This window comes from Oncorhynchus mykiss, chromosome 27, assembly GCF_013265735.2.
Source record: "Oncorhynchus mykiss isolate Arlee chromosome 27, USDA_OmykA_1.1, whole genome shotgun sequence".
Classification (NCBI taxonomy): Eukaryota; Metazoa; Chordata; class Actinopteri; order Salmoniformes; family Salmonidae; genus Oncorhynchus; species Oncorhynchus mykiss.
In genome coordinates this window covers 2,923,554-2,941,299 of record NC_048591.1, presented here as the reverse complement: position 1 = coordinate 2,941,299, position 17,746 = coordinate 2,923,554, and the positions used below count along the sequence as shown (strand labels likewise).

At 43.0% G+C, this 17,746-nt stretch overlaps 1 protein-coding gene across 1 annotated transcript; it reads left to right on the top strand.

Moving 5' to 3' along the window:
- The first annotated feature begins 452 nt into the window (after positions 1 to 452).
- Positions 453 to 4,772, top strand: LOC110507043 (stonustoxin subunit beta-like). The gene is made up of 2 exons (XM_036965790.1): positions 453 to 568; positions 4,114 to 4,772. Exons 1-2 carry the CDS (start codon positions 490 to 492, stop codon positions 4,638 to 4,640), a joined length of 606 nt encoding a protein of 201 aa, XP_036821685.1. The 5' UTR covers positions 453 to 489; the 3' UTR covers positions 4,641 to 4,772.
- The last annotated feature ends 12,974 nt before the right edge of the window (positions 4,773 to 17,746 follow it).

Sequence of the window (17,746 nt, the reverse complement as noted above, 5' to 3'; positions counted from 1 at the left end):
GAATAGCAGTGTGATTTTAAAATGTTTTGACTCTTTGCAGACTGTCACGCTGTCTAGTCACAGAGGAAGGCTGTGCTTCTCTGGTCTCAGCTTTGAGGTCAAACCCCTCACACCTGAGAGAGCTGGACCTGAGCTACAATCACCCTGGAGTCTCAGGAGTCAGACTGCTCTCTGCTGGACTGGAGGATCCACACTGCAGACTGGAGAAACTAAAGTTTGTAGAGGGTTTATGTCAATGTTCATATCAGGCTAGTTAAGACAAACATTCTTACCACCACTTGGACAAAGGTATATGCTGACTGTGTGTGTGTGTGTGTGTGTGTGTGTGTGTGTGTGTGTGTGTGTGTGTGTGTGTGTGTGTGTGTGTGTGTGTGTGTGTGTGTGTGTGTGTGTGTGTGTGTGTGTGTGTGTGTGTGTGTGTGTGTGTGTGTGTGTGTGTGTGTGTGTGTGTGTGTGTATGTGTGTGTGTGTGTGTGTGTGTATCACTCAATGACTGTCTGTTCTTCTGCTTACCGCTACAGTGTGGAACATGGTGGAGAGTACACAATGAAACCTGGGCTTAGAAAATGTGAGTGTTGACTGCTGTGAAGAATATTACTAAGAATAAGTCTTAATTCAAGTTAAGTCAAAGTCAAAGACCACCATCATTACTTACTTGGTCATATTAAATATCAGCTGTAGTTCTACAGAAGCAGAAATCAGGGACACCAACGTTTAAAAATAGTTGTTTTGACAATGTGTGTGTCTGTGTTTGTGTGTGGCGTGTTCGTATTACATAAGAAATGTGTGTTTGTGTTCATGATGTATACAGGTGTTGTCACGTTCTGACCCTAGTTATTGTGTTAATTGTTTGTTTTAGTTGGTCAGGACGTGAGTTGGGTGGGCATTCTATGTTTTGTGTGTCTAGGTTGTTTTTCTGTGTTCGGCCTAGTATGGTTCTCAATCAGAGGCAGGTGTCGTTAGTTGTCTCTGATTGAGAATCATACTTAGGTAGCCTGGGTTTCACTGTATGTTTGTGGGTGATTGTTTCTGTGTGTGTGTGTTTTCTGTTTTGGTTATTCACGTTACGTTTATTGTTTATTGAGTGTTCAGTTTATGTGTTTAAATAAACAACCATGGACACTTACCACGCCGCATATTGGTCCTCCGATCCTTCTCGCCTCTCCTCCTCAGACGAAGAGGAGGAACACCATTACAGAATCACCCACCAAACAAGGACCAAGCGGCGTGGTAATGAGCAGCAACAGCGGACGAAGACACAAGACTCCTGGACGTGGGAGGAAATCCTCGATGGGAGAGGACCCTGGGCAAAGCCATGGGAGTGTCGCCTTCCCAAGGTGCAGCAGGAGAAGCAGCAGCAGCAGGAGCAACAGCAGCAGCAGCAAAAGCAGCAGCGGGGGAAGCAACAGAAGCAGCAGAGGAAGCGGCAGCAGCAGCAAAAGCAGCAGCAGGAGAAGCAACAACAGCAGCAGAAGAAGTAGCAGGAGAGGCAGCATTATCTGGACTATACAACTTGGGAAGAGATAGACCGGTGGGCAGTCGACCCAGGGAGAGTGCCGGAGCCCGCCTGGGATTCACTGAAGCAGTGTGAGGAGGGTTACTGGAGAATGAGGTTGGCGAAACGAGCACGGCGGCGCGGTAGGAAGCCCGAGAGACAGCCCCAAAAATGTATTGGGGGGGGGGGGGGAACAGGGAGAGTGTGGCAGAGTCAGGAGTAAGACCTGAGCCAACTCCCCCTGTAAGGATCCATGGATGGAATCAGAGCAGTCGGCTAAGCTGAGGGTTGAGTCTGAGAGGGTCGAGGAATTATTGGACAGATTGGAGGAGAGTGAACGAATGGGAGATGAGGAGACACTCGAGGAGTTGTTAATAGAATTGGAGGAGAGTGAAGAGAGAGAGCTGTTGATTTGGCGTAGTATGCAAGGCATTCGCCCTGAGGTGCGTGTCCCCAGCCCGGTACCACCAGTGCCGGCACCCCGCACCAGGCTGTCTCTCCGTCCCATCAATACAGGTGCTCCCGCCTGTCCGGCGCTACCAGAGTTTCTGTCCCTCAGTCCAGAGGCGCCAGAGCCCCTCAGTCCAGAGCTTCCGCCCCTCAGTCCAGAGGCGCCAGAGCCCCTCTGTCCAGCGCTGCCAGAGCCTTCCTCCTCTCCAGACACATATGGAATCATGTAGTATCAGCCGGAGTCTCCCCCCTGTCCGGCACTGCCAGAGCTTCCGTCCCTCAGTCCCCCCAGAGGCGCCTGAGCCCCTCAGTCCAGAGGCACCAGAGCTCCTCTGTCCAGCGCTGCCAGAGCCTTCCTCCTCTCCAGCGCTGCCAGAGTCTCCCGCCTGTCCGGAGCTGCCAGAGCTTCCGTCCCTCAGTCCCCCCAGAGGCGCCTGAGCCCCTCAGTCCAGAGGCACCAGAGCTCCTCTGTCCAGCGCTGCCAGAGCCTTCCTCCTCTCCAGCGCTGCCGGAGTCTCCCGCCTGTCCGGAGCTGCCAGAGCTTCCGTCCCTCAGTCCCCCCAGAGGCGCCTGAGCCCCTCAGTCCAGAGGCACCAGAGCCCCTCTGTCCAGCGCTGCCAGAGCCTTCCTACTCTCCAGAGCTGTTGGAGTCTCCCGCCTGTCCAGAGCCGCCAGAGCCCCTCAGTCCAGAGGCGCCAGAGTCCCTCAGTCCAGAGGCGCCAGAGCCCCTCAGTCCAGAGGCGCCAGAGCCCCTCAGTCCAGATGCGCCAGAGCTCCTCTGTCCAGCGCCATTTGAGCCGCCCGTCTGCCAGCGCCATCTGAGACACCCGTCAGTCAGGAGCTGCCAGAGCCGCCCGCCAGTCAAGAGCTGCCAGAACCGCCCGCCAGTCAGGAGCTGCCAGAGCCGCCTGCCAGTCAGAGCCGCCCGCCAGCCAGGAGCTGCCAGGGCCATCCGCCAGCCAGGAGCTGCCAGAGCCGTCAGTCAGCCAGGAGCTGCCAGCGCCGTCAGCCAGCCAGGAGCTGCAAGCGCCGTCAGCCAGCCAGGAGCTGCCAGCGCCGTCAGCCAGCCAGGAGCTGCAAGCGCCGTCAGCCAGCCAGGAGCTGCCAGCGCCGTCAGCCAGCCAGGAGCTGCCAGAGCCGTCAGCCAGCCAGGAGCTGCCAGAGCCATCAACCAGCCTGAGCTGCTTCTCAGTCCTGAGCTACCCCTCAGTCCTGAGTTACCCCTCAGTCCTGAGCTACCCATCAGTCCTGAGTTACCTCTCAGTCCTGATCTACCCCTCAGTCCTGAGCTACCCCTTAAGTCCAGAGGGGTCCCTCAGTCCGGTGGGCCTGTTTAGGGTTCCCAGATCAGGGTCGGCGGCAAGGGTCGCCGTTCCTAGGAGACCACAGAGGCGGACTAAGCCTATGGTGGAGTGGGGTCCACGTCCAGCGCCAGAGCCACCACCGCGGACAGATGCCCACCCAGACCCTCCCCTATAGGTTCAGGTTCTGCGGCTGGAGTCCGCACGTTGGGGGGGGGGTACTGTCACATTCTGACCATTGTTATTGTGTTAATTGTTTGTTTTAGTTGGTCAGGACGTAAGTTGGGTGGGCATTCTATGTTTTGTGTGTCTAGGTTGTTTTTCTGTGTTCGGCCTAGTATGGTTCTCAATCAGAGGCAGGTGTCGTTAGTTGTCTCTGATTGAGAATCATACTTAGGCAGCCTGGGTTTCACTGTATGTTTGTGGGTGATTGTTTCCGTGTCTGTGTTTTACACCACACGGTACTGTTTTCGGTTTTGGTTATTCACGTTACATTTATTGTTTTTCGATGGAGTGTTCAGTTTGTGTTTAAATAACCATGGACACTTGGCCGCTCTTCAGACGAGGAGGACGAAAGCCATTACGTGTGTGTGTGTGTGTGTGTGTGTGTGTGTGTGTGTGTGTGTGTGTGTGTGTGTGTGTGTGTGTGTGTGTGTGTGTGTGTGTGTGTGTGTGTGTGATTAATGTGAATAAGTGTGTTTTATATTACCATAAAGTATAACGTAAGATCATTCAACAAGTCTCAAGTTACCTTAACTTCTCCTTTTGATACCTAGAAACATCTACATTAAATGAATTAGTGAAAAGTGAGTTAACATTCTGTGAATGATGATGATTTCTAATATTGTGTCTGTTTTCATCCATCAGATGTGTGTGATCTGACACTGGACCCAAACACAGTAAACAGATTCCTCTCTCTGTCTGAGGAGAACAGAAAGGTGACACGTAGGAAAGAGGAGCAGCTGTATCCTGATCACCCAGAGAGATTTGAGGGCTGTGAACAGGTGCTGTGTAGAGAGGGTCTGACTGGGCTCTGTTACTGTGAGGTAGAGTGGAGTGGGAGAAGGGTTGGCATCGGAGTGACATATAAAGGAATCAACAGGAGAGGAGGGGGTGATGACTGTTGTCTTGGATGGAATAACAAGTCCTGGAGTCTGTTCTGCTCTGACAACAGTTACTATGCCTGTCACAATAATATTACCACAACCATAGACGTCCACCCCTCCGGCTCCCACAGAGTAGGAGTGTATCTGGACTGCTCAGCCGGCACTCTGTCCTTCTATAGAGCCTCCTCTGACACACTGACCCACCTGTACACATTCACCTCCACATTCACAGAGCCCCTCTATACAGGGTTTAGGGTTTGGGGTGATGACTCCTCAGTGTCCCTGTAAATAATAACCTGTAAATAACTACCATGTTAACAGTGATCCACACACACACACACATTGGACACATACACACACACAGACACAAACACTGGACACACACGCACACAAACAGGACACACACACACACAACATACACACACACACACACACTGGACACACACACACACACACACACACACACACACACACACACACACTGATATACACACACTCTGGACACACACACACACTGGACTCACACACACTGATATACACACACACCGGACAAACACTGGAAACACACAAACACACACACTGATATACACACACAATGGACAAACACACACACACTGAAAACACACAAACACACACACTGACACACACACACACACACACACACACACACACACACACACACTGGACACAATTAAACACACACACTGGGCACACACACACACACACTGGACACACACACACACACACTGACAAAAACTGGACACACACACACACACACACACACTGGACAAACACACACTGGACAAACACACACCACATGCGCACACACACACACACACACACGCTGGATGCACACTGTTGGGGAATAATCAGAATTGGTTGGTAATAGGTAAGATGTTTTATTTTCATCATATGCTTATGAGTTATTTCTCATAAGAATGTATTTTGTTGTACTATAGTGGTGGCCATTGGCAGTTATCTGTTCTATGTCAAGACTAAGTTGCATGGGCCACAGAGAGGGGAGAGGTCAAGGTGTCATCATGTGTAAACATATATTTTGCTCCACTGTGTCTGTGTGCCAGTCACTCCCTACTTTTCCCATCGGGGAGAGGAGGATGGCAGTGTCTGGAATCATTCTATGCTCCCCGTGAGCTTGTCCAGGATTGGTTGTATTTAGAATTGGTTGTATCTAAATGACAATTTGATATATGCCTGTTGATATGGAGAATTGGTTTATGGTTCTGGGTTTGAGACAAAGCTGAACGATTTATTATGTCTATGCTGTCTGACTATGTGTGTTCTTTGCTATTAAAGGATCTCAATTGCAATGTAGTGGGGGCTCTCAGAAAATTCATTGATAGACACTGAATTGATCTGAGAGTCACAGGGTTGTGATAGAGCTCATATAATTAAAGATGGACTTTGATAACTAACTCTGACTTGTGTTGTGGTTTGCTCCCATGATTTGGTAAATAGAGGAAATTTCCACGACAACAAACACACTGGACACACACCCTGGATGCTCACACACACTAGATTCACACACACACACACACACACACACACACACACACACACACACACACACACACACACACACACACACACACACACACACACAGGACACACACACGCTGGATGCACACACACACACACTGGACACACACACACACATGACTCACACACACACACACACACACACACACACACTGGACAAACACACACACACACTGGACACACACACACTGATACACACACACACTGGACACACACACACTGGACACACACACGCTGGATGCACACACACACACACTGGACACACACACACACATGACTCACACACACACACACACACACACACTGGACAAACACACACACACACTGGACACACACACACTGATACACACACACACTGGACACACACACACTGGACACACACTCACACACACACACACATACGCCTCCCTATAATTGTGAGGACCTTGACACAGGACCTTCCAATGAGGACCATCATTTCTGATTGGGAACAAACACACACCTCTTTCCATTTCTAAGTGGTCCCACAAACACAGAGGTGAAAATATTACAGGAATATTCTGCAAATGTTGATGAAGGCGTCACTCAATCCACCCAAAACAACATGCAGTCTTTCCACATGAAGTTATAGTGTGACGTTATGAGTTGACGTTAAAGTAACATACTCAGAACATACTGCACTTGCTTTATACTGTTGTAGATGTATCCTCTGTTTAAACATTTAAACTATTACAATAACACCGTTAAAACACCAATGTAATAATTTGTTGTGCGTCTTTTATGTTGAATAACAAATTGTACAATTAAATATGGACAAACGCTCCATAGTTGTACAAGTATACAAGGATATATTGTACTTTTCATAATAAAACATACTTGAAACAAGGAAAAAGCATGTTAATTGTTATTTTACATTGCCTCTGCCAATCGCAGGTTTGTTATGAATCTTGACCTGGAGGCAGAACTGTGCAATTTCCTCTAGATATGCCAGCTGCAAAGTCAAAATGGGCTGTGGAAGATAACGTTGTTTTATGGTCTTAATTTACAGTTTTTTCCAACTGCTTACACACGTTTTCAAAACTGTCTCCTTTTTTCCAAACTCTACACACAATTCCCAAAACTGCACACACAAAATGCAAAATGCCTCACATCTCCTTCAAAATATAACACTGCATTCAAAATGCCATAAACACATGTCAGAATGAAGCATTTGCATCAAATGGCAAACACTGCTTTCATAATAGTACATTTTTGGATATAACATGTAAACACTGTTGTTCTAAATCTAAAGCTCTGTGGTATTTCATAGGCTTATATCTACATTTCAATACAATGTTCTACAGTGAAAGTAATCTGCTGAGAGGGGTAACAAGTACACTGTAAACACCAATACAATGTTCTACAGTGAAAGTAATCTGCTGAGAGGGGTAACAGTACACTGTAAACACCAATGCAATGTAGAAACAAAAAATATTTATTAGGCCAAACATTACTGCTGTATACAGTAGCATGCAACAAAACCATAAACATATATAAACCAAAAGTATATTCTTTAGAATACAGTAAAGAACACAACTGTGTGTGTGGGGTCCCAGGGGGGCAGTCCAGGAATTGTTAGGGGGGGGGGGGGGGGGGGGGGGGGAGTCTGGCCACAATACTTCGTCCACATCACAAGATACGTTTTCTCTTGCCAAAAATCGAGTGAAGTATCTCCTAGCATGGCGTATCCAACCTTGGACAGAGGAAACCTCTATGTCCACACATGCATCCTCCATTGCCTGGAGAAGCGTCATGCGGGCATAGGGTTGGCGATCATACACTTTCCAGCCTGGCGAAAACTAACATTGTCCCATAAAACCACAAATCTAGCAGGCTCCTGATCTGGATCAGGGACATGCATTGTGTAAATTGTATCCAGAAAAGTGAGCATATGGCCAGTGTTGTACGGACCCAGTGGGGAGGACCCCGTTTTGAGTGATGGCAGCACACATAGTTATTTTACCCCCATGCTGTCCAGGGACATTGGTAATTGCCCTGTGTCCTATTACATTTCTTCCGCGGCGCCTGGTTTTGGTGAGGTTGAAGCCAACCTCATCCACATAAATAAATTACAGTTTTTTTGGATTGCTTAAACACTAAAATTAAAAGTAGTACACTATTAGCAAAACCTTACACTCAAGAAGCAAAACATCAGCCCATATTTGCACAACTATAAGCACATTGTCAACCTCACACTTGTTGCAAAACTCTACACACAGTGATTTGCAAAACACTAAACACACTTAACATACATTACACACAAAAATCTATCATGAAGTCACGTCTTTGCAATACCAAAGCACTGACTGTCAAATTACCACACCGTCCAACCAATTGGTTCAACACAGTCATCAGGTGTGCAAACACTCATTTGCTTAATTGTAGACACACCAATCAGGTGTATAAGCACTATAAAAAGCTGCAGGTGAGTTCCTCGGTCTTCAAGCACAATGGAAAGAGTCAGAGAAAGAGTAAGACGAGGAGGAGGAGGAGGAGGACGACGAGGAGGAGAACGAGGAGGAGGAAGGGGAGGAAGAGGAAGACAAGAAGGTGCTCAAAGAGGACCGAATCTGACAAATGAGATCCGCGCAACACTGGTTGACCACGTTGTCAACCACGGCCTGACGCTGAGGGAGGCTGGGCTGCGAGTACAGCCAAATCTAAGCCGATATACAGTGGCAAGTGTGATGAGAACATTTAGACTGGAAAATAGGTATTGTAAAAATATCATCATATCAAAAACATCTGCACGGTTTCAGTAACTGCTTACAGTACTGTATTCTATGCACTATCAGCACTTCTGTTACCTTTTCCTGTGAAGTTACTGTACTATTGTATACTGTTTTTTTTCTACATAGGATTGAGGGTCAGGGACGACAAGGGGGAAGGCCTCCTATGTTCACAGAACAGCAAGAGAGGGAGATAGTAAACATGGTTTTGGCCAACAATGCTATAACACTCAAGCAGCTCCAAGCTAACATTGTCAATAACCACGCCATTTTCAGCGATAGTAGCCTACTCTAATCATAGGGAAGTAGAAGTGTTTTAGGTTTATCACAGCAGAGTGTAACTCGTTCAAACAGAGTATAGTAATTTGAAACGTGTGCGTTTCATATGGTAACAAAGTGTGGTTTTTAAAAAGAAGTGTATATAGTTTTTACAAGAGTGTTTAATTTTGCAAAGGATCTGTAGTGTTTTGCTAATTGGGCGTGTGGTTGTACTACTTGTGTGTAGTGTTTTGAAAACACAGGCCCTGTTTTGAAAATCGTGCTTAACCTTTCTGATCTCCCCATCCCGGATCCGGGATCGTGAATACAGACTCAAGCTCATTACCATAACGCAACGTTAACTATTCATGAAAATCGCAAATGAAATGAAATAAATATGCTAGCTCTCAAGCTTAGCCTTTTGTTAACAACACTGTCATCTCAGATTTTCAAAATATGCTTCTCAACCATTGCAAAACAAGCATTTGTGTAACAGTATTGATGGCTAACGTAGCATTTAGCGTAGCATTTAGCATTAGCATTCAGCTGGCAACATTTACACAAATAAACAGAAAAGCATTCAAATAAAATAATTTACCTTTGAAGAACTTCAGATGTTTTCAATGAGGAGACTCTCAGATGGCAAATGGTCAGTTTTTCCTGAAAGATTATTTGTTTAGGACAAATCGCTCCGTTTTCTGCGTCACGTTTAGCTATGAAAAAACCCCTGTATCCAGGATTGTGTAAATCTATCAGCAAGCTCATTAGCATAACACAACGTTAACTATTCATGAAAATCGCAAATGAAATGAAATAAATATGCCATCTCTCAAGCTTAGCCTTTTGTAAACAACACTGTCATCTCAGATTTTCAAAATATGCTTCTCAACCATAGGAAAACAATAATTTGTGTAAAAGTAGCTAGCTAGCGTAGCATTTAGCGTTAGCATTAGCGTTAGCATCCAGCACGCAACATTTCAACAAAAACATAAAAGCCTTCAAATAAAATAATTTACCTTTGAAGAACTTCAGATGTTTTCAATGAGGAGACTCTCAGTTAGATAGCAGATGCTCAGTTTTTCCAAAAAGATTATTTGTGTATTAGAAATAGCTCCGTTTTGTACATCACATTTGGCTACCAAAAAAAGACGAAAATTCAGTCCTCAAAACGCGAACTTTTTTCCAAATTAACTCCATAATATCGACTGAAAACATGGCAAACGTTGTTTAGAATCAATCCTCAAGGTGTTTTTCACATATCTCTTCGATGATATATCGTTCGTGGAAGCATGGTTTCCCCTCTCAATCAAATGGAAAAATACTTGCACATGGCTTTGCGCACCAGTTTCGACGCAGGACACCAGGCGGACACTTGGAAAATGTAGTCTCTTATGGTCAATCTTCCAATGATATGCCTACAAATACGTCACAATGCTGCCGACATCTTGGGGAAACGGCAGAAGGTCTAAGCTTATTCCTGTCGCATTCACAGCCATATAAGGAGACATTAGAAAACAGAGCTTCAGAAATTCTGCTCATTTTCTGTTTGACGTATCATCTTGGTTTCGCCTGTAGAATGAGTTCTGGGGCACTTACAGACAAAATCTTTGCAGATTCTGAAACTTCAGAGTGTTTTCTTTCCAAAACTGTCAAGAATATGCATAGTCAACCATCTTTTCGTGACAAAATATCGCGCTTAAAACGGGAACGTTTTTTATCCAAAAATGAAATAGCGCCCCTAGAGATGCAACTGTTAAGCAATCGAAAAAAACTGTAATGGCGAATTACATGGGCATCCAGCTCCAATACTCTCTGTAACAGACAAAAGGATATACAGATGAGTAAATATGGTATGTCTGAAGTACTGGAAGTAGTGTTGCATACATACCTCTACAAAGTCATGTCGCATATTCTTGACTCTGTCAGAGTTTGTCTCAAATGGCACCTTGTAAAGTTGTTTTATCGTCACTCGGTGCCGTTGGGGCATGCGTTGTATGGTCGACAGGCTTACAGCATTGATGTTGTTAAATATGGTGTCATTATTCAAGATATGCTCTCTTATCTCCGAATCCTAATTGCATTGTTGGCCAAAACCATATTTATAATTACAGTTTCTTGTACATATGTAAACAAGCGTACTCGTCCTCCAATATGTCTTTGCCTTTCCACTCTGTACAGAATTCAAACACAGTATGTGTTCAGCATAGGAACTGTAAACAATGTACAAAAAAAATGTAGTACAGCATGATAACCAACCTCATTCATTCATTGCAGTGCAGTAAATGGATGGCTATAGTTGCATACCTGTTCTCATTTCTGAAGGTTAGAATTATGGACGCCACTGTAAATCGACTCTCAGTCCAGCCTCTCTCATGGTCATACCGTGGTTGATCACATGATCACATGATCAACAAGTGTTGCCCTAATCTCATCATAGATGGCTCTCCTTCCTTCTCTTCTTTGCCCCGTCCTCCTCTTCGTCTTCCTCTCCCTCCTACTCCTCTTACTCTCTGTCCATTGTTGGCATCCATTGTTCAAAACAGGTCATCTGACCTTTGACCTATTTATAGGCCTATACTACAGTAAAGCAGTGATTGGTAAGTGATCAGTTAAACTATTAGTGTTTGCACATGTGAGGAGTGTGTGTGTGACCTGGTGAATAGTTAGATTTTTGTGTTTTAGGTTAGAGAATTGTGTGTAGTGTTTTGAAAAAAGTGTTTTATGCAATTGACAACTGAGTCAAAGGCTGAGAAATAGCTTATGGTTTTGGATATTTGGTGTGTAGTTTTGTACTTTGAGTGAGAGGTTTCAAAAATCGTGTGACATGAAAAGATTTTGTGTGTAAGCAGTTGGAAAAAACTGTAAAACATATTATACATTGAGAGAGATAACATTATAAATACAGTCCACATTAGAGGTCGACCCATTAATCAGAATGGCCGATTAATTAGGGCCGATTTCAAGTTTTCATAACAATCAGAAATCGGTATTTTTGGGCACCGATTTGCCGATTATTTTTTTAAATATGTTTTTTTATACCTTTATTTAACTAGGCAAGTCAGTTTAAGAACACATTCTTATTTTCAATGACGGCCTAGGAACGGTGGGTTAACTGCCTTGTCAACTCGGGGAACCAATACTGCAGCCTTAGAGTTAGTCCAACGCAATAATGACTTGCCTCTCTCTAGTTGCTCTCCACAAGGAGACTGCCTGTTACGCGAATGCAGTAAGCCAAGGTAAGTTGCTAGCTAGCATTAAACTTATCTTATAAAAAACAATAAATCATAATCACTAGTTAATTACACATGGTTGATGATATTACTAGATATTATCTAGCGTGTCCTGCGTTACATATAATCTGACTGAGCATACAAGCATACAAGTATCTAAGTATCTGACTGAGCGGTGGTAGGCAGAAGCAGGCGCGTAAATATTCATTCAATCAGCACTTTTGTGCGTTTTGCCAGCAGCTCTTCGTTGTGCGTCAAGCATTGAGCTGTTTATGACTTCAAGCCTATCAACTCCCGAGATGAGGCTGTTGTGACCGAAGTGAAATGGCTGGCTAGTTAGTGCGCGCTAATAGCGTTTCAAACGTCACTCGCCCTGAGCCTACTAGTCGTTGTTCCCCTTGCTCTTCATGGGTAACGCTGCTTCGAGGGTGGCTGTTGTCGTTGTGTTCCTGGTTCGAGCCAGGAACACAAGGAGAGAGGGACGGAAGCTATACTGTTACACTGGCAATACTAAAGTGCCTATTAGAACATCCAATAGTCAAAGGTTAATGAAATACAAATGGTATAGAGGGAAATAGTCCTATTATTCCGATAATAACTACAACCTAAAACTTCTTACCTGGGAATAATGAAGACTCATGTTAAAAGGAACCACCAGCTTTCATATGTTCTCATGTTCTGAGAAAGGAACTAAAACCTTAGCTTTCTTACATAGCACATATTGCACTTTTACTTTCTTCTCCAACACTTTGTTTTTGCATTATTTAAACCAAATTGAACATGTTTCATTATTTACTTGAGGCTAAATTGATTTTTTTGATGTATTATGTTAATAAACCTTTAAATAAATGATACATATTATTATTAAACAATACTACACTTTAATACCCAAAAAGTGTTTATATGTATAATTATTGTTTGTAGGACAGACTGTTTATTATTATTATTATTTGCTCCTTGATCAGGGTGATGTCACCAAGGGTTCTTTCTTAACTTATACCACCTGGTGATGTCACCAAGGGTTCTTTCTTAACTTACACCACCTGGTGACGTCACCAAGGGTTCTTTCTTTATCTTATACCACCTGGTGATGTCACCAAGGGTTCCCTCTTAAATTATACCACTTGGTGATGTCACCAAGAGTTCCCTCTTGAACTTATACCACCTGGTGATGTCACCAAGGGTTCCCTCTTAAACTTATACCACCTGGTGATGTCACCAAGCAAGCCAAAGCTCCATCAATGTTAAACCCGCTGATTAGAAGGTGCTATGTAGATTCTATTTTCAATCAGCAACTATCAGGAAACAACACTGTTATTTACCTGGAGTCCTTCCTGCAGTCAGATTACCTAGTGACCTCATGGTGGAATATTATTCATATTGTATCATTATTACCTAGTGACCTCATGGTGGAATGTTATTCATATTGTATCATTATTACCTAGTGACCTCATGGTGGAATGTTATTCATATTGTATCATTATTACCTAGCGACCTCATGGTGGAATGTTATTCAAATGGTATCATTATTACCTAGTGACCTCATGGTGGAATGTTATTCATATTGTATCATTATTACCTAGTGACCTCATGGTGGAATGTTATTCATATTGTATCATTATTACCTAGTGACCTCATGGTGGAATGTTATTCATATTGTATCATTATTACCTAGTGACCTCATGGTGGAATGTTATTCAAATGGTATCATTATTACCTAGTGACCTCATGGTGGAATGTTATTCATATTGTATCATTATTACCTGGAGTCCTTTCCTGCAGTCAAATTACCTAGTGACCTCATGGTGGAATGTTATTCATATTGTATCATTATTACCTAGTGACCTCATGGTGGAATGTTATTCATATTGTATCATTATTATCTGGAGTCCTTTCCTGCAGTCAAATTACCTAGTGACCTCATGCTGGAATGTTATTCATATTTTTTATAATTTCATAATTAATAAAGAATTTGTTTTTTTATGCCGAAGATCCGGTGTTTCTATGCCAAATGGATTTGCTATATTTCAGTCATCTGTGATCTATATAAAGTGTAATATTGGGATGAAAAAAAAACAATATGGAATCCATTTCAACTCCATATCTGACATGGTACAGGTGTCTTCTTTCATTAAGCCCGTAACCATGTGTTTGTGGTGCACACCTTTGTTTCAAAGTAGACTTCCAACAAACACTGTGTGACCCTGATTCAGACCACTGCATTTCAAGTTCAATCATTAAAAACAACACCGTATGAACAACTAGCAGTCTCCAGGACCATTGATTCAAGTCTGAGGCCTGTCCCAAGTGGAACCCTATTCCCTATATAGTGCACTACTTTGACCAGGTTCTATAGGGCTGTGTAGTGTATTATGGGGAATATGGTGCCATTTGAGGAGTGTTCATTTTGTTACCGTGAATGTAAGAATGACAAACTAACAAAATTGTGTATTTGTCGCCCTCTAGTGGTAGGTGGTGATAATGTCTCCGGTCTCCTCTCTCTCTCTCTTCGCTCCTCTCTCCGTCTCCCCTTCTACAGTCTCCACACTCACACTCCCCCCTCTCTCACAAACATTGACTCTGACCTGTCCAATGAGCTAAACTGATTAAATGATCCCACAGTACCTTTCTCTCTCACTCACACACACACACACACACACACACAGTGTAGGCCTGCCAGGCTGTTAGGTTAATGGACTATGGAAACCTACTGAGAATCTGCCATACAGAGAGAGTTGCAAATTAACATGATTAAAATGAAACCGTGTTAAACACAATTCCATGTATGTTGTTGTCTCTCTGTTTACAGGACTAGAAATATGGCTCAATCAGGTCAATACAGCCAGAGAATGAACTATATATCCTCAAACTTATACTCAATCAGGTCAATACAGAGAATGAATTATATATCCTCAAACTTAGACTCAATCAGGTCAATACAGAGAATGAATTATATATCCTCAAACTTAGACTCAGTCAGGTCAATACAGAGAATGAATTATATATCCTCAAACTTAGACTGTCAGGTCAATACAGAGAATGAATTATATATCCTCAAACTTAGACTGTCAGGTCAATACAGAGAATGAATTATATATCCTCAAATCTTAGACTCATGTCCGTCCACATGCTGGCTTCAACGAAATCCAATACTAACCTAACCCAACCCTAAACCAACCCTAACCCCAACACTAACCTAACCCTAAACGTAACCCAACACTAACCTAACACTAATTGTAACCCTAACCCTAACCCAACCCTAAACCAACCCTAACCTCAACCCAACACTAACCTAACCGTAACCCTAACCCTAACCCAACCATAACCCAACTAAACCAACCCTAACCCTAACCCAACTCTAAACCCACCCTAACCCTTTCACAACCCAAACCCAACTTAACCCTAAACCCACCCTAACCCTTTCACAACCCAACCCTAACCCAACACTACCCTACCGTACCCTACCCTACCGTACCCTACCCTACTGTACCCTAACCCAACCCTAACCCAACCCAGTCCAGCCCAACCCAACCCAACCCAACCCTAGCAATGACTTATACCAAGTTGTTTGGGTGAATATATAATAGCCTGATATATTCAATATGCCATAAACTATTGTTTTTTAACAGTTCATTCATTCTAATTAACTTAATGACACAGTGCAACCTATTGTCATTGGTTGCACTAATTGCAATGTTTGTCTACATAACCGGGTTCAAGTATTCATGGCATCACCCTGAAGAAGGAACAGTGATGCTGAAACATTGGTAAAAACCCAATAAATTACTGGTAGTTTATATATGGAGTGTTTTTTTTTTACTTTATAGTTTATTTGACGTTAGTCAGCACCTCCACACAAAATAATGTTTCTGGGTGTGTGCCAGCTTAATGTTATTTATTGTGCCAGACCACAACAACATCTCTGAGTTCTTTATTAGATTAGAATGTTCCCATAGTGGAGCCAAATTAGTAGAATGCTCGAGCACTTATTAAACTTCCTCTAGTCCCACTTTACAGGGAGAATCTGGTCCTTCTGTCTCCATTTCAGTAGTTATTATTCTGAGACCTGTCCCCAAAGGTTGTTTGGGGTGTTCATATCTTCTTCACTCCCAGCTCTAAGTCTTTTATTTTATTTTTTTACCCGTTTTTTCTCCCCAATGGAGAGACGAAGGCTGAATGTCATGCGTCCTCCGATACACAACCCAACCAGCCGTACTGCTTCTTAACACAGCGCGCAACCAACCGTGTAGTTATGGTATTGATACACACTTCCCCAGAGAATAGTTATGGTATTGATACCCACTTCCCCAGAGAATAGTTATGGTATTGATACCCACTTCCCCAGAGAATAGTTATGGTATTGATACCCACTTCCCCCGAGAATAGTTATGGTATTGATACCCACTTCCCCAGATAATAGTTATGGTATTGATACCCACTTCCCCAGAGAATAGTTATGGTATTTGTGCCTTTTAATTGGTCACGGCACTTAATACCTTGTATTAGAACCAATACTATAGTGTCTGTTAATGTATTACTGGAGAATATGGGAGACCAAATGTCTTCTTCCAGTGTTACACCTCAAATATCACTGTTGTTGATAACACACCTTACCAACATTATTCACTGTTGTTGATAACACACCTCACCAACATTATTCATTGTTGTTGATAACACACCTTACCAACATTATTCACTGTTGTTGATAACACACCTTACCAACATTATTCACTGTTGTTAATAACACACCTTACCAACATTATTCACTGTTGTTGATAACACACCTTACCTACATTATTCACTGTTGTTGATAACACACCTTACCAACATTATTCACTGTTGTTGTTAACACACCTTACCAACATTATTCACTGTTGTTGTTAACACACCTTACCTACATTATTCACTGTTGTTGTTAACACACCTTACCAACATTATTCACCGTTGTTGATAACACACCTTACCTACATTATTCACTGGTGTCTTCCTATTTCCACAAATAGAAACCTTTTATTTGGCACTAAATAGGCACTTATTATAGTAATTTCTTTATTTAACCTTTTGAGATGGAAACATTTTTTTTTTTTACAAATTTGAATGTGTTCTTTATAACAGAATGTTAAAATGATGGGAAGTTTTAGTTATGGATATAAACTGGTAATAATCTAGTGGCCAATCTTCATTGTAAAAGGGTCAACATGTTTCTGATAAGATTTCAGTTTGACTTGGATGCATATTTGATGTGGTTGAAAAACGATCAGCTTTTATGATGCTGATAAAGAGGAACTTTAACAGATGGACTCTAACTGAGCAGTGTAGACTACAGGTTATGCACTGAGTGGAGTAGATATTATTCTAACTGAACAGTGTAGTCTACAGGTTATACACTGAGTGGACTAGATATTACTCTAACTGAGCAGTGTAGTCTATAGGTTATACACTGAGTGGACTAGATATTATTCTAACTGAACAGTGTAGTCTATAGGTTATACACTGAGTGGACTAGATATTATTCTAACTGAGCAGTGTAGTCTATAGGTTATACACTGAATGGACTAGATATTATTCTAACTGAACAGTGTAGTCTACAGGCTATACACTG